Genomic DNA, 25,542 nt, shown 5'->3' on the forward strand with positions numbered 1-25,542 from the left:
GGTCGGATACCCGCCCCCCATTCACCATTTGGCTGATCCGACCCGTACCTTACGGGTCAGTTATTTTTTGACCCTTATCCGTCCCGCGTATCAGCGGGTATTCGCTTATAGGGTACTTGCTTCCGGTTATAGGGTACCCGCTGAGATAGGATCGGGTCAGCGGGTACCCGCACCACCTTATTTATTATTTAATTTTTTTAAAAAATAATTTATACTAATTTAATTTTATATTTTACACATTCATTTAAGATTTAATAATTTTTTTTCTAAAAAAAGGTTTCCCACCAAGAAACAAGCATGTGAAGAGAATATAAGATAAATGAAAAAAATTAAAAGAATTCAAAATCAATAAAAGTTTGAAATAAGTAGCACAATTTTTAATATATATGTTCCACATTAATTAAACTCTTTTCTATAAAATATAATATCATGGCCTCTACAAATGAATCTTGTAAATAAACTATAGTCTCTCATATTTGTAATGCAATTTGTTCAATAAAATTATATATTTAGTTCTAAATTATTATTTTACAGTGTGTGTATAAAAATAAAAATAAAAAAATATATATGCGGGACGGATCGGGTACCCACGGATTTTTAATTATGTGACCCTAACCCGCTCCGCATCTTAGCGGGTACCAAACTCTCTTTTGACCCGATCAAATAATAAAAATCGAATATCCTAATTTTCGAATCGGATATGACGGGTTTTTAAGTTAACGGATAATTTTGCCCACCCCTAGGTAGCATTGGGCTCTACCTTGTCCTCGCTAGTCCAGCTCTTCTCTTGAAACGATTTTTCCATTAGATAGTGTTTGTTTATAGGGAAAAGTATAGGAAAGTGAAAGAAAGTTATTTTTTGCTTCAGTTAGCAGGAATGTTGAAAAATTTTATTGTATTTTCTGCATTTTCTTGTATTTTGTGTCCTGCAAAGTTTGCAGGATTTTGAAGGAAAATAGTTAGTTACAAAAGTTTCAATAACGCCTAATAATTGTCATTAATTTCCCATATTCTCTCAATATTTTTCTTAATAACCAAACGTGTATGGAATACTTTTCATTTTCTTTTACCTCATTTTTCTTCACTGCACTTTTCCATATAACTTTCCTTCTATTCAAACAGCGCCTTTTAAGGTTGCTTAGAATACAAAAAGAAATGGAGATTTTTTTTTCTTTTTTCTTTCTGTCAATAATGTCTTTTTATTGCTTGTGTCACAGCAAGAGTGAATACAACCATTATAAACTAAAAAGGGTTTTTAATTGTATTTCATGCTAGATGGGCAATTGCATGCTTGGAATCAACAATATGCCAATATATAATTAAAAATAATAATTGTATGACTGAGTTTGGGACTCCGGATTTGCAAATTGAACTTTACACTGATAGTCCTTTGTAAAAATCATATTTTTTAAAATCAATCGACTGCGAAATTAATAATATATTCTTAATTTAACTTGTACTAGGAGAGGACTCACCTTTAAACCAAACAAATAAGTGTATTTCTGATCTTCAAAATGTTTGAACCCCTAATTTGCACGTAAAATTGATTTTTTAAATTTTCTTTATGAAAAAATAAACTATAATGATTTGACGTATGTAAAATAAAAAAATACAACAACAATTTGATATATGTAAAATAAAAAAGCGATTGAAAAATATATCCGATAAATACATAAAAATTTTTCCACCCCAAATCCATCATCATGAATTCCGGTGCCGTTTCTGGGGCTGGCCCCGGCCGCCGTCACTTGTCCTTGGCTTTCTTGCGCGATTTACTCGTTTACTCCACCGCCGGAGCTGGCACTGCTTTAGTACTAGGTTAATAACAAAACCAGTATCTTACTTTAGTCTTTTGTAGTAGTATATATATATATATATATATATTTTTCCTTTTCTGTTTATATTTGTCAAAATTTATGGTATATCTACTGCTGCATACGGGCGGGCGCCTGAATCATCCTCCCTCAGTGGGAGCTGCAGTTGCGTTTGTTGCCGGGTGTTGCTGTGGCTACATTTACATGGAATACAAGGAGGTACTAATTCATTAGATTCAGTGCCCAATTTGGTAAACAAGCAAGAGAATTTATTGTTCTTACAGGCCAATACCATTTTGATGGTTGATGATTTTCTCGTTTCAAAATCACTACTTGATTTGTTTGGTGGGGTTAGTTTAGTAAGATAACGAAAGGGTTGATTTTTTATTCTAATATGTCCACTAATGGTAAAACTGATTTCAATATGCTCCAGTAGAAGTGTAACCCTTTTTTTTTTTTTTCCCAGTGGTGATTCTTGAAATTAGTCATATATACTAGAAACAGAAGACAATATATGTAGGATGTTCAATCAGGGTGGAGGGGCTTAGCCAAAAAGTTTTAAGTATTTGAGCTAGACTTCGGTTAACTGTTCGAGGAGCTCTACCAAATACTAATTTAGTTGTAGACTTCAAACAAACATCCTGTAGAAGTGTATTTGTTAAATTAATGGTGGAAGCAACAGAAAAGAAAAAAAAAACATCACCTTCATTCTATTTTTCGATGTTTAAGATTTAAGTTTCACTTGATTGTGGCATTGATACCAAGAATCCATGCCATATTGCCATAGATTTTACTTATATAGCTTTAGTTGTGCTATCATTTGCTTGTATATCTGATCCCCTGCTTACCAGCCATCTAGGATTCCTCATCGTGTGTTTGAGTTGTGGCATTTTCTCATGATTGATTTGATTGATAGTACTAGTTTCATCATTCATCCCGTGGTGGACTTGTGCTGAATGAGTTTCTGGTTCTGTTCGATGCCGTTGTTAGAGAAGATTGAACTTCATTATGTGAAGTCCTTGTTACTTCAAATGATGATTTGCTTTGTTTATCTGGGATCTGCAACCTTCTTTTTTGAGTTAATGATGAAGTAAAGCAGAAGTCTGTTGAGAAATAATCATGCCACAGGTTTGGTGCTTGAGTTTGGACACAACATGTTTTTAGCAGTTCTACTGTTCTATACTTCTACATGCTTCTTGTCCTGGTGTTTTATTTTTCTAGTTTATCTTTCTCCATTCTTGCCGTTTAAGGCGAACATGCCAATTGTTGTTGCCATAATTGATTCTTTGTTTGGGGGATGGGGAGGCTAAAATGTTTATTGAAGACTTGGCATCATGCATGTATGTGTAAATCTGAAAGCTAAGCAAATTATGGACATCTTCCCCTGTTTGGTTAAAACTTAAAACCTGTCTGACCATGTGACTTTCTGAGTTGTTTCCATGGTTTGAGGCCTTCTTTTTCTTTCTTTCTTTCTGTTTTTTTTTTGAATTTCCTCTCTTTGGCTCATTGTATCCTCTGCTCTAGATCTCTAGTTGGGTTTAATGTCTCTCTTCTTTTCGTTTCTGTGATTTTGATCTGATCAGGATAAGCGTGAGAAAGCAGCAGGAGGTTGTGTTGTCATTGTGACTGATGAAGGCGAAGCGTCTGGGGCGCTCTTTATTTTTGTTATTATTATGGATAGAATGTGCGGTTGCTGAGTTTGATAATTTCAGATGACCGTAACCTTGTTTTGATGGTAGTATTTAGATATCAGCAAGTCTTGTAAACAATAATATCTGCTATGAGGTCTGCTATGAAGCCCCTCACAGGGCAGCTAGTTTGGTCACGGTAGCTTCCTTAAGGCCGTTGCCCAGCCTCCCGCAAGGATTCGAGTCCCGTGGTTAACGTGTTCGGGGAAATGGGGCCTCTCTTTCCGGGTCGGAGTGGGATTAGTCGGGTCCGTAAGGTGACCCGGACACCCACTCCGTCAGCCAAAAAAAAAAAAAAAAGGTCTGCTATGAACTGCTCTCAATACTATCATTGGGCTAAATTGAAATCTGCTGTAGTCCTTATCTCCATTTTGAACCCAACTAACTTTGTTTGGATTGAAACTTTTTTACACAAAAATTTTTTTTTTTGTTTTTCATAAATACATTTTTCAATCACTTTAATCAGGTTTTAATACCTACATGGATATATAAAATCCCAAGTTGGATGTAAATTGAATAACAAATTTTAATCACAGCGCAGCAAAACTCAAAATTCGCCTAGCCTAGCCTAGTCCAAGCCAAACTGAACGACCAAAAAATATATGTATTTTTTTAGAGTTTGGCTTGTGGTTACTTAACCCGCGGGGGGGGGGGGGGATTTGGATTGAAAATTATTTGAAATATTATTTAGATTAATTATTATAGTATTTTTTGTGATTTAATGTATATAAGATAAAAAGATAATTAAAAAGATAAAAGGTATGTCAAAATTTTTTTTTGTGATGCAAGCAAATAACTTTTGGACAGATGATTTCTATCCAAGCACACTATTTATTCTTTCTTACACGTGGTGTCTACTATGCAAAAGGGTTAAGGTGCGGAAAGCGTGTGTATTGTGTGAAATCTTATTTGAAATAATTATTATAATATTTTTTATAATGTAATATATATAAGATAAAATATAAAAGGGATAATTTCACAAACCTCCCCTGAGGTTTCTGACACTTGCACTGAGACCCCTCCAGGTTTTAAAAATTTCACCTAGCTCCCCTGGCAGAGTATTGGGGTCCATTGCTGACATGCAGAGCATTGAAATGACCAATTTGTCCTTAGAGTTTGGTTTAGAGTTTGGCAGAAATATTAATTAAGAGAAGCATGCTTTGGGACTGCACATGCTTTCTATATGTTTCCATCTTCTGTTCCCCTCAAAGTCCGCCGGCAGTTTAGTGAGCTTTTCAATACCAAAGAGGAAAATTTTAGTGACCCTCTCCATCCTGAGCTCTTGACATGAAGGCTGGCAATACATGTCTGCACTTTCAATTATGATAGAATACTTAATGTCGCTGAGAAACTTATTAGGCTCTCATTTAGTGCTTACGAAAAAATGGGAGAGAAAATTTTTTTTTTTTCTAAAAAATAGAAGAACTGAAAACCTGATTTATAGCAGCCAAGAAAGTCGATTTCAATATCATGAGCATGATACTTATTTTCTCACAAGGGACTATATTCTGGACAAGTCTCTTTGAAAAGATGGACCACAGTGGATTCTAAATGTGGTGTATATATCGGTGATGTGGGAGTGATGGAGTTTTACAAAATATGGTTTCATGAATATGGAGAAAAATGGGTGCCAGAATGTATGATGTTATGAGCACCACAATGGCCACTAAAGGCAAACATCCAGGTTGAAACAATTTTGACAAATGATGCTATAATTATATGGCAAAGTGGATCAGCTTATGGAGCTTCTAGCATCTCATTAAAATAGGCAAGATTACTTTATGCTGTAACAGTGAAATGTTGCCACGCCTCATAGTCATTGATCTTCTTGTGGATATCTCATGAAAGTTTTATCAATTCTCAACTATCCGAAAAATTTTGTGTACTAGAATTGGATCACGAAAATTTAGACAAAACTTTAACAGCCAATGCCCATGATTGATATTTGACAAGAAAAGAATTAATTCTTGCAATTTAGAACCAACCATCCAAAAAAAAAAAAAAAAATTCCCATTGCAGAGAGCAGGCTCTGAGATTTGTACCTGTGGTTTAGCAAACCAAGTCATGGAGTTGAAAGTAGACAACCTCCTAAATAGATCATCACGGTCCCATGCATGGTCTGCAAGATGGAGCTTGTACTGAACCACTTGAACCTGATGACACCTGCATTTCCTCAGTTGGACTTAACCTCGATTTTGGACCAAGTAAGCCCAATGCAGAGAATACATTTGGCCGTTTCTTGCCTTTCAACCACCGAACTCCATCAGCACTACTGTTTTAACCAATATTGTCAAAAAAAAAAAAAAAAAATCATTGGCAACAAGTTTCACTCTCTCTGGTTGTAGCATTCCAATTCTTATTGACAAACACAAGCACACAAAAGAAATGCAAGATCAATTTCCTTGCTCGGAGCTATCCAATTCTTGTAGATATACGCAAATACACACCAAGGGTGCAGCAAAAAAAAAAATTTTTTTTGAAATACATGCACGCACACAACAAACACACACAAAACACTCCCTTTAAAGGTACATTTTAGTATTTCAGGTAGAAACTTCTATTTTAACCACTCAAACACAGTATCATACTCTACAAACAAGCAAAAATCTGGCCGTTGCAAAATCCGCCAAATAACTGTTGCATGGCACATCTGGTGCTTACAATTTTTTTATTGCACTTACACCCTCTCAACTTTAGTAATCAGTCCAAATCATTTATTCTTCTTTCAATCTTCTACTAATACAAGGAGCAAAAGGGCAGTCATGGAATAAAAATACCTTCTCACTCATGAAAATAATATTGTAATATGATTTGGACTGCTTTGTTACCAAAAACTCAAAGCAAGGGAGGTCAGTGAAATTTTGAGAACTTCAGGGGATCTCAGTGCAAGTGTCAGAAACCTCAGGGGAGGTTTCCGAAATTATCCCAATATAAAAAGATGAAAAGGTAAAAATATAAAAAGATAAAAAAGTAATTAAAAATATATTTGTGATACAAACACAAATATTTTTCTAAAAGATACATATCCAGAGTTTGTTTGGATAAAATATTATTTGAAATAATTATTGTAATATTTTTTATGATATGATGTATGTAAAATAAAAAAAATAATTAAGAATATAAAAAGATGGATTAAAAAATATATTTGTGATGCAAGTCAAATATTATTTGGCAAATTTGAACTATTCAAAAGATGAAGGATAAAAAAATCTATTTAACAAAGTGCAAAAGGATGTTTTTAAACGACTTTCCCGAAATTGAAATTAAAAGCCCGTCGTACCTTTTAAAACTCTCCTGCAACAAGCCAAGTTCTCCCCCACATCCAGTACCCGTCAAGTCCCTGCTACAGTTCCACTCTGAATCCGGCTCCCGAAATGCTTCCCGGCGGCAAGTCTACCAAAACCTCCCGTTTTGAACCCATAGAAAACCCAAGAAAAATCTCCCTCAACTCCACTGCTTCCTCATCAACTCCCCTCCCTTCTTCGCCATCAAAATCCATCCAAGAAAAGCAAAACGATGACATCCCACTTGACACCTCTTTCTCATCCTCCCCATCAGCATCGGCAACCATCATAGCCAGGAATGAAGATCTCTTGACTCAAATTTTACTCAAATTACCGCCAAAATCCCTCCTCCGCTTCCAATGCGTCTCCAAGCAATGGCTCTCGCTTATTTCCGACCCCGTCTTCCGCCGCCGGCATTCGAGTAGGATCAGGCGCTACCCGACCACTGATTTCCTCTTTTTCAGTTCTGATAGCTACCGGAACGAGATTGATCTGCTGTCATTTTCCGGAGATTGGGTGGATTCAGTGGGAAATGTAAGTTCTCCTTTACGGTACTCGCTTGAAGGTGAGATTTTAAGCTTACAATCATGCAATGGATTGCTATGCATTCAGTTTATGGTGAATGATATTAGCCGAGAACTAATTGTGTACAACCCCACAACATGTAAGCATAGGAGTATCCCCTGGCCTTATGCGGAAAGCATTCCGCTTGTAATTCGGTACACTAATATAGCTTTTGACCCTGTAAAATCTGACTACTACAAACTTGTTTGTGTTGGTGTGGACCTTAATGGGACTTTTTACAGATTCTTGGTTTATTCGTCTGAAGCTGGGGTTTGGAGTGTTAGTAGGGATGCACTTGGGATGGATTCTGATAGTGCGTATTATTTTGGTAAAGGCGTGTTATGGAATGGGGACGTTCATTTCTTGGGAAGCGATTGTTGTACTCTATGCTTTGATATCGAAAATGAATGCCTACAACCATCCACGCCTCGAATTCCAACTAATTTGGAGGTTGTGGGCAGATGGGATATTAGGTATTTTGGGGAAACAGGGGGGAATTTGTATGTAATTTGTCTAAACAAGCCTAAAGCTATGCTGTTCGATGTTTTTGCACTGAAGAGGGACTACTCTCAATGGGTTGTGAAGTATCGTGTTGATTTTGCTCCCTTGATTACTTGTTATCCTGAGATGAAGAATCGTGGTTTCCATACGCCCTGTTTTGTTGTGGATAAGGAGGGAAAGAAAGCAAGGATTGTGATTTTGGTAGAGGATAAGTTCATTTATTACGATATTCATGGTATGTTTGTGAAGGAGCTTGTTGAAGTAGTGCCTGTGTATGCTGAGGTTGGTGGCTGGGGCGATAGCACGTGGTACAGATGGTGTGAAGCTTACCAACATGTTGATACACTTGCTTCGGTTTAAGGTCTGCAGATTGTTTGCGCTAGTGTCAAGTGTTTTTGATTCTGATGATCGACCTCCATAGGTATCGAAACTCTGTCAAGTGTTTTTGATTCTGATGATCGACCTCCATTCGTATCGAAACTCTGTCAAGCGTTGTTTATTCTGATGATCGACCTCCATAGGTATCGAAACTAAGTAGTAAGTGGTAATGGCTTAGTTTTTTGGACCCATGTAAAAATGGTGCTAAAAGTCCATAGCATGTATGGTTTAGCTATTTTGGACTCATGTGATTATCTTTATGTTTTTTAGTAGAATCATCTAAGAAAACCATGCTGTATATGATGTTCAGGTTTTATAGTAGCTTACTTCCACATTTTGAAGCTGTGTTTTCATTCTGTTTTCTGGTGGTTCTGGATTCTGGAAATTATCATAAATAGGTGCTTCAAGTTGTATATGGGATTCTAGGCAGGGAACGCCTTTGTTTGATCAATGGGATGGTTGCTGTGAATGTTTGTTTCTAGCTGTGGATGACTTGGATGCATTGAATTCCTATTATTCTTCCATGTTTCTTTACATCTGCATGCAAGGATTGCAGTGAATTTCCTATTCTGATTTTTGGGACTGTTTAGTCCAATGATATGTAATCCATGTTCATGCATAAAACTGAGAATGGTTACGAGCAACCTACATTAGCCATTACACACTTTTTTTTTTGTTGAAGCTGAAATTAATGGGAATTATTGTTCATTGTTCCCTGATAAGAAATCTAAATTTGTCAAGATAACATGTTAGTTTGGGTTGATTTTAGATGATAATAGTTGTACCGCCATATTAATATGTAAGGAACAGGATTGCATCCAGAGAAGAAAGCCTGCATTTAAGCTGTCTGTGGCAAAATACTTGATTTGAAGAAAAAAAGTGTGATTGGCAGAATTCATTTGTTAGCAACAAAGGAATCTTAAGCCCTGGTTCCCAAGTTCAGAGGAGAAAGAGGAGCTGATTTCAGCACAGAAAGAAATGAATCTTATAATATTCTTTTTTGGTCCTAAAGATATAAATCTAAGGAAGTTCAAGATATTAATCTTGTTCTACGCTCCACCATTTATGCTAATCTGATGCTTGGCATTGGCAGGTAATAATTGCGTGTAAGATAATTATATTTTGAAAGTAAATATGCTTTTTTTTTTTTCTAAATTCTGTGGATTCTAAGAACCTCCTTCTATATGCATATAGACACATGTATCACTTCTTCTTTAAATTGATTTAGTATTATTTGGACATTCTAGCTCAAGATCCGAACCAAATGATGGAGATATTCAACTTTGTATCATAATTAGAAGCACTGTATTTTCTATAAAATTAATCTGTTGCAAAGCTTCTCACTTCTGTCCTGAGCATTGTGAGGCAGTGAAATATGTCTGGAAGTGCTAATTTTTAGCATGTTTTGATATGTTAGAAAGTTCATCTTGTACTATTGAACTTGTTTAAAATTTTATTGTATCAATTGATTTGCATGATGTATGGGTGTAATCGAATCTAATCAAGTCGAACACTTGCCGAATCGAGTTCTATTAAGTTTTTTTTTTTTTTAAATCGAGTTTGAATGTTATCGAATATAAAACATTGTTTAAATTTAGCTTGACTAGTTGGTGAATCAAGTTCAAACGAGCACTTTGCACGAGTCACACGGCTTAGCCGTTAAACTCCAACCTTCTGCACCCATTTTTTCGCCACTCTCTCTATCTAAAAATTTTCTCTCACTAGAAAATGAGAGAAGACGTGCTGTGTAAGTTCGAACGAGCGTTTGTCAAGTTTAATTTGATTTGAGTATCGAGTAGTTTGATTCATTTTTCAACGCTGACATTTTAGCGTTCTTGACTCTCCATAGGATCGAAAAAAATAATAATAATAATTGTTAAGTCAATGTTCAATTCCGACATTGTTAGGATGCACAAGAACTTTGATGACAAAATACGGTCTAATATTTACATAAGTAAGAATTCATGGTTTTGCGGTATGAATTAATTTTCAATGAAATGCATGAAATGCAAAAGTATCACTAGTAGTAACCTATTAAGTCCTCGTATTTATGGTAATGAATACTTTTCCCTAAATGTTAATTTCACAACCCAAAATACACCCCTTCCTTTCATTTTTTCCCCGTTTTTTGAGCATCTAAATAGAATCCTCTATCATTTCGTTGGCTTAGGATTTCTGACCTAAATAGACAATGAAATTTTTAAAAATTTCCCCTCCCTATTTTGATGATACATTTTTCATCAAAATATTTTATAGTTTTCTATGTTGCCGAACAAGCTCAATATCATTTCTATGTGTAATGGTAAATTTGTTCAATCACTTAAATAGGAAAGAAAATTTGAGAGTAACTTTGGGACACTTTGAACTATTATATTGTTTAAATTGACAAAACGCCTTTATGCCTTAATCTTAATGTGTTTTGCTTTAACCCAAAAAGCACACAAAACAATTGGTCCTTTTTTTTTTTTGTTGAAACAATAGTTTTATATATTTTATAATGCAAGCTGTACAGTAATTGGACAACAGCCCAAATAAAAAGGACAACAGTCCTATAATATCTAATGATACTTTAGTATCGAAGATTGGGATTCACCCGTTCATCATCTAACTAGATTTCCAGAGCATACAATTGGTCAGAGGACTACTTTTTGATATATGTAAAAAAAATTTAGGAACTAGAAAATTCACGACCGAAATTTTGATGGGGTAATGATATGTGAAAATCGAATCAACAAAATTGTACTAGTATTAAATACTCAAATAAAAATAGAAAAAAGATGAAGATTATGTTATTCTTTTTTTAAAACTTTTTCTATTCCTTATAATATTTGTGAAATACTGTAAGGACTACTTTGATATATGTAAAAAAAAATTTATGAATTAAAAAATCCATGATGGACTTTGAAAAGAGGTATAGGAGCAAATACATTAAAATTTAAAAATAGAACTTGTGGGACTCTATAACACTTTAAAATAAATATGAGGACTAAATCTGCAAATCCCTCTATAGAGAAAAATATATCGGATTAAATACTAACCATCTAGAGTTTAAATTGCACCGATCTTGTCAATAATAAAAAAAAAATAAAAGCGAAGTAGATAGTAACAGTCTTCAGCCGGGAAAAAAAGTAGACAGTAACAGCCTTCAGCCGGAAAAATGGATCCGCGCGGCGGCGATAAAGGCGGCGGTGGCGAATTCCGGCGCTCTTCAACCCGAATATCTAGGGCCCCCCTCATCAAACACATAAGCAACTCAAGAAAATTCTCTATCCGCCCCTCCTCCTCCTCCTCTGCTTCGGCGGAACAAATTCAAACCTCGGAGACCCCTGAAATTCCTCCGGCTCTTGTTTCCTCATCTTCTCCACCATTATCAGCAACTTTGATCGGGTGTAATGAAGATATTCTGCTACAAATTCTCCCATATTTACCCCCAAAATCCCTCCTCCGCTTCCAATCCGTCTCCAAGCAATGGCTCTCGATCATCTCCAACCCCACCTTCCGCCGTCTCCACCTCTGGGTCAATCCCACCACCGCCACTTCCGCCTTCATTTTATTCCGAAAGATAAAAAACATGGCCCCGGAGCTCAATTTCATCTCTTCCCACGAAGATTATGTGAATCCCATGGGTAACATAGTTTCTAATTTGAATAATTTGTTTGATAATGCCGATATTGTTGGCTTACATTCTTGCAATGGGTTGTTATGCATCAAGTTTTGTTTCAATTATGATAGTATAAAATTTGTTGTTTATAATCCTACCACCAATGAGTATAGGCTGATTCCTAGGCTCAAAAAGATTGTAGAAGAACGGTTGTTGCAAACTTCAGTTGTTAATATTGCTTTTGACCCCTTGAATCCTGCCCAGTACAAGCTTGTTTGCGTGATAACAGACCATTTTGAGAGTGAGTACCGGTTCATTGTGTATTCGTCTGAAACTGGTTTTTGGAGGGAGAGTGTAAAGAGATTGGATATTTATACTGAAAAATATTACTTTGATAGAGGGGTGTTATGGAATGGCGGTCTTCATTGGGCTACTCAATGGGGTTCTACTATTTGCTTTGATATAGATCATGAGTGCGTGAGGTCAACAGTGCCTAATCTTCCAGCATTGTATGATGATTCTTCGGAAGTTTGCTATTTTGGAGATTCAGGAGGGGAATTATATCTCATTAGTGTTAGTATGCCCCGGAAGACGGTGTTTAATGTCTTTTCTCTGAAGATGGACTATTCTAAGTGGGATGTGAAGCATCGGATTGATCTTACTCTGTTGAGTATTTTTTACCCATTGGATGTTGATGAAGAGCTTGATCCTAACGAGTTTGGTTTCCACATACTGCATTGTGTTGTGGACAAGAACAGAGGGAATGTAATGCTTGTGCTATCAATGCATCGTAAAATCTTTTGTTATGATATCAATGATCTGACTGTCAAGGAGCTTGCCAACATAGAGCCCAAGGAGGTTTCTTATCGGTGGATGGAAACCTCAAGGTACTTGCGGAGGGATGCCTCAAAATACATGTGGAGAGAAGCCTACCAACATGTTGAGACGTTGGCCTATATCTAATTGGGTTGCAGCATTTGGTATATGCAGCCACAACTTGATAATTCTGTACTTGCCTGACCTTTAGTTGTTTTTAAGGTATGAAAATCTTGTATAGTTTGGAGATCATCAAATGTTAGTTATGCTATTATATTTCTTTTAGATATATCAGGAATAGCACATGTTATGTGTTGGATTATTCTCATTATCTTCTTGTTGCAATTCCCTTTTTACAGTAATTGATTATAGAAGCTCCAGGAATTGATGTTTCAAGGTTTACCAATACCTTACATTGTGCAAAGGTTGAATTTGTATTGTTTTTGGCAAAGATTCCTTATCATATTTGCAAGGGTCCTGTGGGAGTTTTCAGTTATGGATGGATTAAGAATTAGATAATTTTTCTTTTCAGGTGTGCATCTCAAGAATTTTGTGCAGATGCACTTGTTTTTGCATCAGCAGATATTACGTGCTAGTAGTATCAACTTCTAACGAAGCTTACACATAACACTGAAAGACCATGAGAGTTGAGGACCTTGCTGCTTTAACGGTTTCACCTCAATTCTATGTTTGCATCTTAGTATGCTCAAGTTCAAACTGGTTGAAGTTGTTCTTGATTAGAGCATGACTGATAAATCTGCTCGATCATGTTAACTCTTGCTTCCAGTGGACTTCTTATTAAAATCATGACATGCTAAAAGATTATTGCTTTTTTTTTTAAATGTTTTTAATAAAAATCACATTCATGAATATTCTGCTTATCAAAAAAACAGATACTTGGAAACAAATTCAGACTTGCACTCTGCATATACGACCTAGAAATTCAACGTGTCAAGATTAGCATTAGATGATAGCACTTCTGTCCATTTATATGTCGACTATAATCACAAAATTATTTATTTTTATTAAATTTGACATACAAGCAAATCTTCTCTTGTAGTTAAACTGAATATTTTGGCACAGCTGGGTTTATTGCGGTTTATTAGGTCAAAGAGTCTACTTGAAAGAAAGATTATTCCTAGATATTGTAGCTAATCACAAGCAACTTCTCCAAGTTGCTCAAAAATCGACCGCAGGCATCGACAATTACTGCAAAAGGTCATTGATCTAGTTAAACAAATGTATAGTTCAGTAGCCTAATAGATGACAAGCTTTGCATAACAATCAGTATTAGGACATGATGTATGATATTTCATTGTTGTTATACTGGTACATGCATCATTAGGTGAGAACGCTATAAAATGCCAAGCACAACCGCTGGTCGAACGCAAAATATCTGGACAACTTCAAATAGCTTAGAATGATGGCCCTAACCTCCCCTAAGTTATTGCTGTTCTCTTGTTCTGATTCATTTAAATCTTAAGCTTTGGCGCTGTGATTCGTTTCAATCCTTATACCGAGATACTTTGTTGTTCTAGAATTCAGAGACTAGACGGTTCAACTTAACTGTGCTTTGTTCAACTTGACAGTGTTTCTGCTCTGGTATACTGCACTTCCGATATCTTAAGCACACAAACTGTTCTTCATTTTTCTAATTTTCTGTGATCTAATGTTAAGCATTTCTTATCCAACATGATGGCATTATCTATTTTCTTGCCTGCTGCAGCTTTGATCCTGTTTAAACAGGATAACATGTCCTTTTGAAAATTTTGGATAAGGTGCAATTCTGGCTGCTAGACTGAGTAGAATTAGCTTTCGGCATTTCATGACCGCTACCACTAGTATTATAGCCAGTGGATGATTTCTTTTAGTATAGTTTTTAGTAGTGGGCAGTACTATGCTACTACTTTGCCTAGGATCCACTCAGTCGCCCCAGGAAACCGTTCATATTCTTGGAATTTTCCAATATCTAGTTTCACTTTCAACTTTATGGTAATAATTATTAAATAAATATTTCAACCACCGGCTCAGGTCTGGTTTAAGAATGCCAAAATGTTGCTAAATTTGGTCAAAAGAAAACTTGAATCTACTGGATCTCATGTCTCTTGCTTAAATTAGATACTTAGAATCTGAATTGTAAATGCTTATAATTACCCTCGACGCATCTGAGGGTGCAAATGAATCGAGCTCAATCGAGTAGCTCGCGATCTGGCTAGGTCAAAACTCGAGCTCGACTTGCATTGACTGAGTTTGAGCAGCTCGCGTTGTTTGACGAGTCGAGTTCGAGTCTAATATGTGAAACTCAAAAATTTGTCGAATTTAATTGAGTTCAATCAAGCTTCACAGATGCACATACGTACACACATATTAATTTTTTTTTATTTATTAGTATGAAATGTCTATTTTATTCCTTATTTAAAATTATATAAAGTATAAATTGATATTTCTTAAGCTCGATATTGCTCGATTGAACTCGAATTAAGCTTGATTGGACTCGATTTGGATGAGCTTGAGCTCGAACATGAATACGACAAAATAAAATCGACTTCGAACTTGAACTTGAACTTGAGTTTGACTTTCGAGAGCTCGATGAGTTTGAACTCAAGGTCAAGCCCAAGTTTTTGAGCTCCACTCGACTCAATTTACACAGTTACATCATCAAATGAATGAAATTTATTATTGTCATCAAAACAGCACCATTTTTGCCAACTTTTGGCGATTGGAGATCACTCAAACGTTAGCGAAGGATATGTTTGAAAGTGTTCTATGCACAGACTATATTGGTTTTTGGTTCGTACTATGGTTCACAAATAAGAGAATTATTACTATTTATTATGTGAGAAAAATTATTAATGGGATATGGAGTTTACATAAAATCGAAATTGAGTTGCCTTGGGTCGAGTTAGGCTCGACCTAAACTGGGCTCAACTCAAATTCAAATAATTTATACATTATATGTTCAAAATAAATGTATATTTTTAGAATATACTAATCTTAAAGCATTATTTTTTTAATTATATATAACTTATAATTGATAAAATCAATAATAATACCTAGTAAATATATAAATATTTTTTACTTATATATTACATATAAAATTAAAAAAATTGAAATGTATATGGTTTCCAATGAATCCAACTAATTAAGCCCAAATGATAGGTTTAATTGCGAGATATAGACCGGACTAGGCTAAACTAGGTGACAATGAGTCGAGTAACATGACGTGTGCTAGGTAGGATAATGGATGGTGATTAAATGAAGATCAAATTGTGTGTTGGTTTGTCAATTTTCTATTGTAGATGGCTTTTAAATAGTTAATGTTTCAAAGTTTTCTTTAATGTGTGCCATATTTGTAAAATATGAACAATTTTAACAACGGTTTGTGTCACGGGTGCTTTATGTGCATTCGTTAAAATATATTTGAAGTGTTATATTTTTAAAAATATAAGATTAATTAGAAAAAAATAAATAAATACAAGGGAGGGTAAGCAAAATTAAATAGAGAAAGTATATAAATGCAAGAGAGAATAATAATTGTTAGTATGTATACATATATAGTAGGTTAGGTAAATATTATATGTGTTAACGAATACTCTAAGGGCATTTATTAAAAAAACCCTTTTAACAAATATTGATTTTTGTTTCGTTAAATTCTTCTACAAACAAAATTTTCAAAATACTGTTTTTTTTTGGGGGAGTAAGAGCTGATATGGATTATAATTTTGTAGATTTTTTTTGGAAAAGAATTACTTTAACACTTTCTTAAGACATGATATATTTTAGATATAATTAAAAAATGATTGAAAATTATATAGAAAACATAAAAAAAATTCCAAAAAAATTACAATTCAACCAAGGTAGAAGTCCCACAACTAATTCCTTGAAATATTGATGAAAAAAGAAAAAGTCGAACAAATGTAGCCATTAGAAGGAATGTATACCAATCTATGCCAGCCGTAGAAATGAATTTTTTTTTTTTTAATATTACAATAGCGCCAGTGTCCGTATTTATTTTTATTTTGCTTTTCATTCACACTTTCTTTTGCTTTCTCAGCGGCATCGTTTGGTTTCGTAACGTTACAAAAGAGTAGTGTCAACAGCCAACACACAAATGCAATACGTGTTTTCACCAAAAAAAAAAACAAATGCAATACGTGGCCGTTTCTTCTACACGTGTCAGCAACAGAAAACGACACATTCCTTCCTTTTACTCCTCAAATCCCGGCCCACAAGAAGAGTGGAAGCGGTGAAAATTTTCCAAAATTGGTTGGAGCCTGCAAGAGCAAGAGTATTATAGAAAAGGATAATTTTAGAAACCTCCCCTAAGATTTCTAACAATTTCATTTGGCACTTTCAAAATTTAAAAAATTTCACTTGTTATTTTATTTACTTTATGTTTTTGGTATAATTTACAAACCATTTTAAAATATAATATTCAAAAATTCATTTTGGGAGAATAAATGTAATATCATTCCAAAGTTGTCCTTTTATTGTCTCACTTTTTTATTGCCAAAACATGAGTATCTTAATAATAAAAGAAAAATAAAAACAAAAAGTATGAAGGTTTTTTTTTGATAAGACAAAATATAGTATATTTTTTTTAATACCCAAAGTTAATATTTGAAAGTTTATTTGAAAATTTTGCAAGTTATAAAGAAAATATTTCTTTATTGTAAAAAAATTTAAGTTAATTTAAGAAGTTTTATAAATCATCTACGTATTTTTGAATTTTAATTTTTTTTGTCCAAATCAATGGCTTGAAAACTTAAAAAAAAAAAAACTCATGCTAAAAATTATATACAAATTTGTTTGTATTATTTTTTAAGCTGGTGCAAAAAGATGTCATCGTGGTTATAAATTATTGCAAGTTATTTTTAAGAGTATTGTAAATCATTGAAAATTTCAACTAATTTAACATTTCTTGTTTGAACCAATGGCACAAAAACTATTAAGGAGTATTTCAATCTTGTTATCAACTATTATATTTTCATTAAAGAACTATATTGATCAATTCACAAAAATTAAGAGACAAATTTAGTGTTATGGCAATTAAGAAATCATAAGAAAAGGGCAAATCTAAAATAAAAGTATGTTCTCTCTCTTAAAATGAGTTTTTTAATATCATATTTTGAAATGGATATTAAATGTTATAAAAAGTTTAAATTAAGGGAGTCAATTGAGATTTTCTAAAGTCTGAGAGGGGCCAAGTTCAAAGCAGCAATTCTTTTTCGTAGGGGGAATAAAAATGGGACACGGGATTTGATATTACCCCAGCGGTACACACTCGCCACAGTGTAATTCCCGCCGGGACAGTATGGATCCCCACCGCCGCGGTCGCGGCGGCACATCCCGAGGCTCCTCAGCCGCAGAGTTCGCCATTAAACACTATGCCAATCCAAGAAGAATATCTCTCCTTTCCTCCCCCACCACCTCCTCGGCCTCAGCAGAGCCACTACTCCTCGTCGAGAAAGATGATGAAAATCAAATCCCCAAAGCCCCGCGCCTTCATTCCTCATCATGGTCAGCTGATTTCGTAACCCACAATGAAGATATCTTGGCCCAGATTTTGCTTTTCTTGCCTCCGAAGTCCCTCCTCCGCTTCCAATCCGTCTCCAAGCAATGGTTATCCATCATTTCCAGCCCTGGTTTCCGCCGCATGCACAGCCGGAAATACCGCTCTGCCGGCTCGTCTTTCTTTGTTCTTGACAGCTGTGTCGATGACCCCCCGCTCAATTTCATCTCTCTCCGGCGAGAAGATGTGAAATCAATGGGTACCATTACTTCTGGCTTAAATGATTTTCTTGATGATGGTTTAGTCCTAAACATGCATTCTTGCAACGGTTTGTTATGCATTGATGTTTCCTTCGAATTGACCTTTTTTAACGAAGACAGACGATTGTTAGTGTACAATCCTACCACTGATGAGTACAGGACTATTCCTAGGGAGAAATCAGCACAAGATCAATCTGAAGGTGTTAATATTGTTTTCGACCCTTCCAAATCTCATCATTACATACTCGTAAGCGCGTTGGTGGTCAATGAAGATGAAGATGAATTCAGATTCACGGTATATTCATCTGAAACTGGGCTTTGGAGCGAGACAGCGGCGAAATTTGAGCATGATGGTGACCGGTATTACTTCGAAAAAGGGGCGTATTGGAATGGTGATCTTCATTGGGTTAGTGTATCATCAGGTACTCTATGCTTTGATTTGGACAATAAGCGTCTGAGGCCGGTGATTCCTCATCCCTCAGCTCCCTCTGTTGAGTGGCGTGATATCTGTTACTTTGGGGAGTCAGGGGGCGACTTGTATTTAATCGGTCTGGACAAACCTCAAGCAATGCTATGGAAAGTTTATTCCTTGAAAAGGGACTATTCTGGCTGGGTTGTCAAGTATTCCATAGATGTTGCTTCTTTGGTTACTTTTTATCCTTCAATGGTGGTTGAAGAAGAGTCGAATGAGAAGCATTTTGATTTACATATGCCTTGTTTTGTTGTGGATGAGAAAGAAAAGAAAGCAATGCCTGTCATATTACTCAGGTGTAAAGTCATTTCTTATGATATCAGTGATATGACTGTCGAGGAGCTTGCTGAAATAGATTCCAGCCATCTGGAGCATGCTTTCTCCTTCAGAGCTCCAAAGTACTGTTTAGTGGATTCTGTCCAGCACACTGAGACATTGGCTTGTATATAGTGGTCTATCTCATTTTGGTGAACATGGCCATCTGAGGACATTGTACTTACAAATTAGACTAGTCTAAGAACAATATGGTAGTGTAATTAGCAATAGGAGGGAGACATTGCAAAGCTTCTTAGTTGCTATATATTTTGCTGTTTCATTCTGATGCTTGTCGACTGGTGTTTCTTTAATAGGTGTTTTTCAAGCTTTTTCAGAATTGATTTCGTCATTCTGCTAATGTTCCCCAATTTAATGTTGCCAGTTTCTTATGCGACTTGGGAGCATTATCTATTTTTTCCCTTGCTGAGGTTTTGCTTGTAGACTGAAAGAGGCTAATATGCCCTTCTGAAATGAGATAAAATGCAATTCTGACTGCCAGAGTAGTAGAAATAGCTTCCGCCCTTGATGACTGGTACTAGTAGAATAGCTGCTGGATGATGACTTGTAATCTAGATGGTTTTCAATGGCAGATAGTTCTACATTACTGCTGCTTTGCATAGGGATTTACTGCTTTGCGAGTCCTATGGACGCAGGTACTGCAGTGCAAAATGAAGGGTTCTACATGAATACTCCACACGGCAAAGTGAAGAGTTCGAGTGACACAGCACTTTATTGCCTGGCAAAGTGAAGAATCTGAGTAATACAGTACTCTGTCACCCAAGAAAACAGTCCTGTGTTGTTGGATTTTTCAAGTTCTAGCATCTCTAATTTCAAGTTTAACCTTCAATTTCAGCTCTATGGTTGCTCCAAGTAGTTTGATGGTCTCCAGTTGCCAGAAAAAGATGTTAAGAATAGTGTTGTTTTGATGATTATATGAAAGCAGTTCCACTTGATAATGCATAGTTGTCTACTCTAAATAACACTTTAGAACTCAGATTCTAAGAATCAGATTCAAGTTTTCTGTTAACGCAATTTAGCAATGTTATCATCTGGGCATACTTTATAATGCATGATCTGAACCTGTGGTCGAGATATCCACATAGAAAACATAGCTCGAAATGGATAAAGCAATACCATCTTTACAATAATAAAGCCTGTGTTTTTACCTTCGTTCAATTCTCACGTTCTCCCTTACCAACGATTTTTTTTTTACTTCCATTTGTCCATATTTCTGTATAACACACTTTCTATTACATATTACGTAAAATAGTTATATTCACTTGCACTATTTTTGTGATTCTTTCAATTAAAAATATTTTTTAACAAGTTGCACACGCATCGAGTGTGAGTCGATAAACTGTCTGTAAGCAATTTGAGTTGGTGAACATTTGCATACAAGCGTTCTATTTGGTCACATTTCCAAACAAAAGTTCTCATTACAATGTGGAGTTTGTATAAATTTTTGTCAAAATATATAATTCTATTACTTGTGAGGACTAAATTCAAGCTAAAGAGAGTGTGCTTGTATAAATGTATAAGAGTGCCTTTTTAACATACAAAGATTGATAAAAACCATGAAGATAATTTCTTGCAAACCTAGGAGTCTGCTTATATATAACAAGGCTATGAAGCCATGATGCTAAAGGTAAAGAAATCATTATTGTATGGACTGAGGAGGCGATAATTGTGAAAGTCATTAAACTTGAAATTATTCAAAAAAACTCTTTCCTATAAGATACATTTACATATGAGGTCTTATATCAAACTTTTGTTTCTTTTTTTTTTTTTTCCAATAACAGTAGATATACTAAAAGTTCGTGTCTGACAATATTCCCATTCATGTTGCCCTTATGGTATGCCACTAATTTCACCAAAAAAAAAAAGTAAAACTCTTAATACCCTTAAGAGATTAGGCATGTTCCAAACTTTTTTCTTTTTATTTTGTTCCAAACTTGTAAAAATTCATTCAGGTTTATCTTTTGATTCTAAACAAATTAATTTGGAGATTATTTGGAAAAATTTTTAAAATAATATTGTAAGTTGTAACATTTTGTGTGATATATGTGATGCACATTTAAAAAAAATATATTTAAAAATGATTGAAAAATGTGATTAAGATACAATAGAAAAATTTTGTTGGCAAAAGGAAAAATCACTATCCAATTATGAACAAAGCTATTACTTTTTATTTTTCTATTCTCAATTGTTTTTTAACCCTACTTTCAGCTTTTTACGAGCCACACAAACAAAAATTCCCAAGTAGCAAAATGTTAGAGATGTGGGATTAACGGGGCAAGGGGAATCACAAGTTCTATTTCAGACCAGTCGAGGGTAAGATAGACTTTTTAAATTTTTTTACATCATAATCCACTCGTTTATACCCTATCAAAACTTATTTATACTAGACCTCCACTCGTCTAAAATGGAACTTGTGATGCCTCTAATCCAATTTTTCTCCCCTTTATGTTATTTTTTTTTTTGGAAAATGTTCCCCCCACCCCTCAAAATTTAAATGGTGCGGGGACGGGTATCCCGAAACTCCAATTCCGTAATATAACATCTATTTGTATATAGATGATAATATGAAATAAGTATTATGGTACTATTATATATAAATATATAGTATGAAACCTAAAATGGAGTAATTTTTTTTACTATCAATTTATTGTAGTAGTGTGGTTATTTTGTTATGTTACTTTACTTAATTTTTTTTCCACGTATTGCATGTTTCTATAAAGAAATAATAGCAATTAGTTTAGATTTTTTGTGGTATAATTTGAAAGGAGGGACTGCCCAAGTTGGACTCATCAGTAAAGAAAAAAGAGTACTTCCCGCCCGGACTGTATGCATCCCCACAATGGAAGATCTCTTAACCGAATCCAAAATCCCTGTCCGCTAACAACCTTCTGGCTGGGATCCACTTGCAGTCCCAAATTGCTTGGATAACTGATTCTGGTTATAGCTCACAAATCTCTTTTTACACGAAGGGATAATATCGGAAACCTCCCTTGTTGAGGTTTCTCCTTATATTACTTAGCACCCTGGGGTTTTTGAAATAATTACTTACCTATCCTAATAAATGTAAAAGAACTATATTAACCCTAATTTGATACATAATTCACATATCAAATAAAGAGATGTCAAAAATTTTAAAATAAAATTTGTATTAAATTTAATACTTAACAATTTAATAATTTAATGGATTCAAATTTCAAATTTCAGATTTCTGACTTCAGTTTTATCAAACGCATCCTTAGTGATGATATGCTTGAAAGTGTTCTATTTAGTCATATTTCCAACACAAGTTCATAATGTAGTGTGGAATTTGTACAATTTTTGGTTATAATATATAATTCTATTTACCCTGTTAGGACTAAATTCATGTTCTATGTACCTTTTTTAATGCCATTAAATTTTTTTTCAAAAAGCAGCAAAATAGGCGTTTTTAGTTTTTACCTTGTCATTCTAAATCTCAAAAAATCATATAATCATTTGAGAATAATACCCAAAATGCACTTCATTTTAAACCCTTAGAATAAATAGGGAGTCATAAAACAAAATGTTATCCCATTTGTTTCTGTTGAAATTTTAGGAACAAAACCCCACAAATGCAAACATTGGAGATCAAAACTGCATTTTTTCTTTGTGTTCTTATGTTTTTCAAGAAGTAGCAAATTAAATAGGTGTTTTTAGTTTTTTTTATTTATCTTGTCATTTTAAATATGAAAATATCATGAGTAATCATTTATGAATAAATACCAAAAAGTGTATTTCATTCTACATCATAAAATAAAGGGCAAAATACACTTTACTTCCTCGTAGTTTAGCAATTTTTCAAGCAACTCTTCTATAGTTTCAAAAGTTATATATAATCTCCCTTATAGTTTATATTAAAGTATTAAAGTGATGAAAATAATCATTTGTAATTGAATTCATAAAAATTTCAAAATTATCCTTGTTTAAAAACTAAAATGGCAGACATGATCAAAATATATAACCATAATGTGCATGACATTCTCACTCCGTATGATTTTATATTTTACCATATATCCCTCTTATGATTTAGTATTTTACCATATAATCCCTTGATGATTTTCAAAAAATATATATATACGTATATAACTCCTCGTGATTAATAAATAATTTTTAATTTTATATAAGAGTACTTTTGACATTTTAGTTGATTCATTATGGAATGCAAATTTTGTCATTTTGACACTTCAATCCAAATCAGATGAAGGGAGGAGGGGGTTATGTAAAAAATACTAAACTATAGGGGTAAAGTGTATTTTGCCCTAAAATAAACAGAGAGTAAAACTGAAACCAAATCGTCCTTGTATTTCCTCAGTCACAGGGTCTATTCAACTCACTGTCGCCGGGAAAGTATGGTTCGCTTCCGGGGCGGCTGCTCCGGCGGATCCCGATGCTCTTCAGAACGACGATAAGCCATTAAACACATAAAGAATCCAAGAACAATCTCTCTCCGCTCCTCCTCCTCCACCTCCTGCAAAACCCGTTCTCCTCCCAGCGAAAGGAGATAACAGTCCAGCCGTCAAAATCCCACGGCTTCATTCGTCCGCATCTTCTCCTTCGGCCACTTCCATAGCTCACAATGAAGACCTCATTATTCATATTTTACTTTTCTTGCCTCCGAAGGCTCTCCTCCGCTTCCAATCCGTCTCCAAGCAGTGGCAATCAGTCATTTCCAAGCCTGCTTTTCGCCGCCTCCACTGCCGGAAATATCCCTCCTCGTCCTTCTCGTCCTGCTCATCCTTCTTTCTTCTTCATTTTTTTTTTATCAAAGTTCCCCCGCTTAATTTCATCTCTCTCCGCCAAGAAGACTTGAAGTCAATGGGTACCTTCACTTCTCGCTTAAATGATTTAGTTGATTGTAAGCAGGTCCTGTTCTTGCATTCTTGCAATGGTTTATTATGCATTGCTGTTACCTCCGTTTTTGATGATAGCTCCCATTATGATTTTCGGTAGAAAATTGGTAGTGTTTAATCCTACCACTAATCAGCGTAGGATTATTCCTAGGGAGAAGAAATTGGCGGTCGAAAAACATCGTGCTATCAATATTGTTTTTGACCCTTCCAAATCTGATCATTACATGATCGTATGTGTCTTGGTCTATGATAAAAAAGAATTCAGGTTCAAGGTATATTCATCTGAAACTGGGGTTTGGAGTGAGACAGGGGTGACATTTCGGAAACGTGGTGTCCGGTACTATTTCGAAAGAGGGGTGCTTTGGAATGGTGGTTTTCATTGGGTTAGTAAGTCATCAGGTACTCTATGCTTTGATTTGGACAATCTGTGTCTAAGGACGGTGATTCCTCATCCCCAAAATCCCTCCTCTGAGTGGTGTCATATCTGTTTCTTTGGAGAGTCAGGGAGGCATTTGTATTTCATTGGTCTGGACAAATCTGATGCCACGCTAATCAAAGTTTTTTCGTTGAAAAGGGACTATTCTGAGTGGGTTGTGAAGCATTGTATTGATATTGCTCCTTTGATTACACTGTATCCATCTATGGTGGTTGATGACTATGAACCTATATACAGGGAGCGGTTTCATCTGGATATGCCTTGTTTTGTTGTGGATGAGAAAGAAAAGGAAACAATGCCTGTGATATCAATCGAGGGTAAACTCATTGCTTATGAGATCAATAATATGACTGTGAAGGAGTTTGCAAAAGTAGATTTCGGTGATCTATCGAAGGGTCGTGCTCTAAATTACGATTGGCAGGCAGCTTACCGGCACACCGAGACATTAGCTTGCGTTTAATGGCCCATTTCATTTTGCTATATACAGCGATACAATGACCACCCTTGTTAGCAAATTAACCTACTCTATGAAAGTTATGTAGCAGAACCAGAAAGATGTGACATTGAAAAAATTGTAAGCAGCTTACTTGCTTTGTATTCACTGTTCCAATCTGATGCTCCTTGACTGGAATTTTTTGAATAGACGTTTTGAGCTTTTTCCAAATTAGTTCCCGATGGATTCTTGTTACTTTTGTCTTTGCTAACAGGCTTCTTTGAAACTTTGTTATTAGCAATATTGGCTAAGATGCTGCAATTTTTTCCGTTTTGTGTGCATTTCAAGAATTTCAGGGGGTGTCTTTTTTGATTCAGGCGAAAAGCATTGCATTCTAGTTGCGCTTTGTGATGCCTAATTAAGTCCTAATTTGTGGTAGATGTAAAACCACTGTTCATGTTGAGCTTTCTGCTGCACTCATTGGTTGATACTTAACTATCTTATAAATGTTTAAATCATTGATATACTATCTGGGCAATTTGAGCCTAACAAGCAATTGGTTGCTAGGCTCATGATTGCTGC

General features: G+C 35.1%; 4 protein-coding genes across 4 annotated transcripts; all 4 read left to right on the forward strand.

The window, feature by feature from the left end:
• The first annotated feature begins 6,822 nt into the window (after positions 1-6,822).
• On the forward strand, positions 6,823-8,712 carry LOC113775832 (F-box protein At5g07610-like). The gene is made up of 2 exons (XM_027320856.1): positions 6,823-7,340; positions 7,713-8,712. Exons 1-2 carry the CDS (start codon positions 6,877-6,879, stop codon positions 8,209-8,211), a joined length of 963 nt encoding a protein of 320 aa, XP_027176657.1. The 5' UTR covers positions 6,823-6,876; the 3' UTR covers positions 8,212-8,712.
• Positions 8,713-11,386: 2,674 nt separating this feature from the next.
• LOC113774367 (F-box protein At5g07610-like) lies at positions 11,387-12,793 on the forward strand. Its single transcript, XM_027318912.1, has one exon. The coding sequence runs from the start codon at positions 11,387-11,389 to the stop codon at positions 12,791-12,793; it is 1,407 nt and encodes a 468-aa protein (XP_027174713.1).
• A 5,167-nt stretch (positions 12,794-17,960) lies between these two features.
• On the forward strand, positions 17,961-19,953 carry LOC113774368 (F-box protein At5g07610-like). Its single transcript, XM_027318913.1, has 2 exons — positions 17,961-19,332; positions 19,796-19,953. Exons 1-2 carry the CDS (start codon positions 17,961-17,963, stop codon positions 19,951-19,953), a joined length of 1,530 nt encoding a protein of 509 aa, XP_027174714.1.
• A 4,173-nt stretch (positions 19,954-24,126) lies between these two features.
• LOC113774369 (F-box protein At5g07610-like) lies at positions 24,127-24,987 on the forward strand. The gene has a single exon (XM_027318914.1). It carries the CDS (start codon positions 24,127-24,129, stop codon positions 24,985-24,987), a length of 861 nt encoding a protein of 286 aa, XP_027174715.1.
• Positions 24,988-25,542: the final 555 nt, after the last annotated feature.

This window comes from Coffea eugenioides, chromosome 6, assembly GCF_003713205.1.
Source record: "Coffea eugenioides isolate CCC68of chromosome 6, Ceug_1.0, whole genome shotgun sequence".
Lineage (NCBI taxonomy): Eukaryota > Viridiplantae > Streptophyta > Magnoliopsida > Gentianales > Rubiaceae > Coffea > Coffea eugenioides.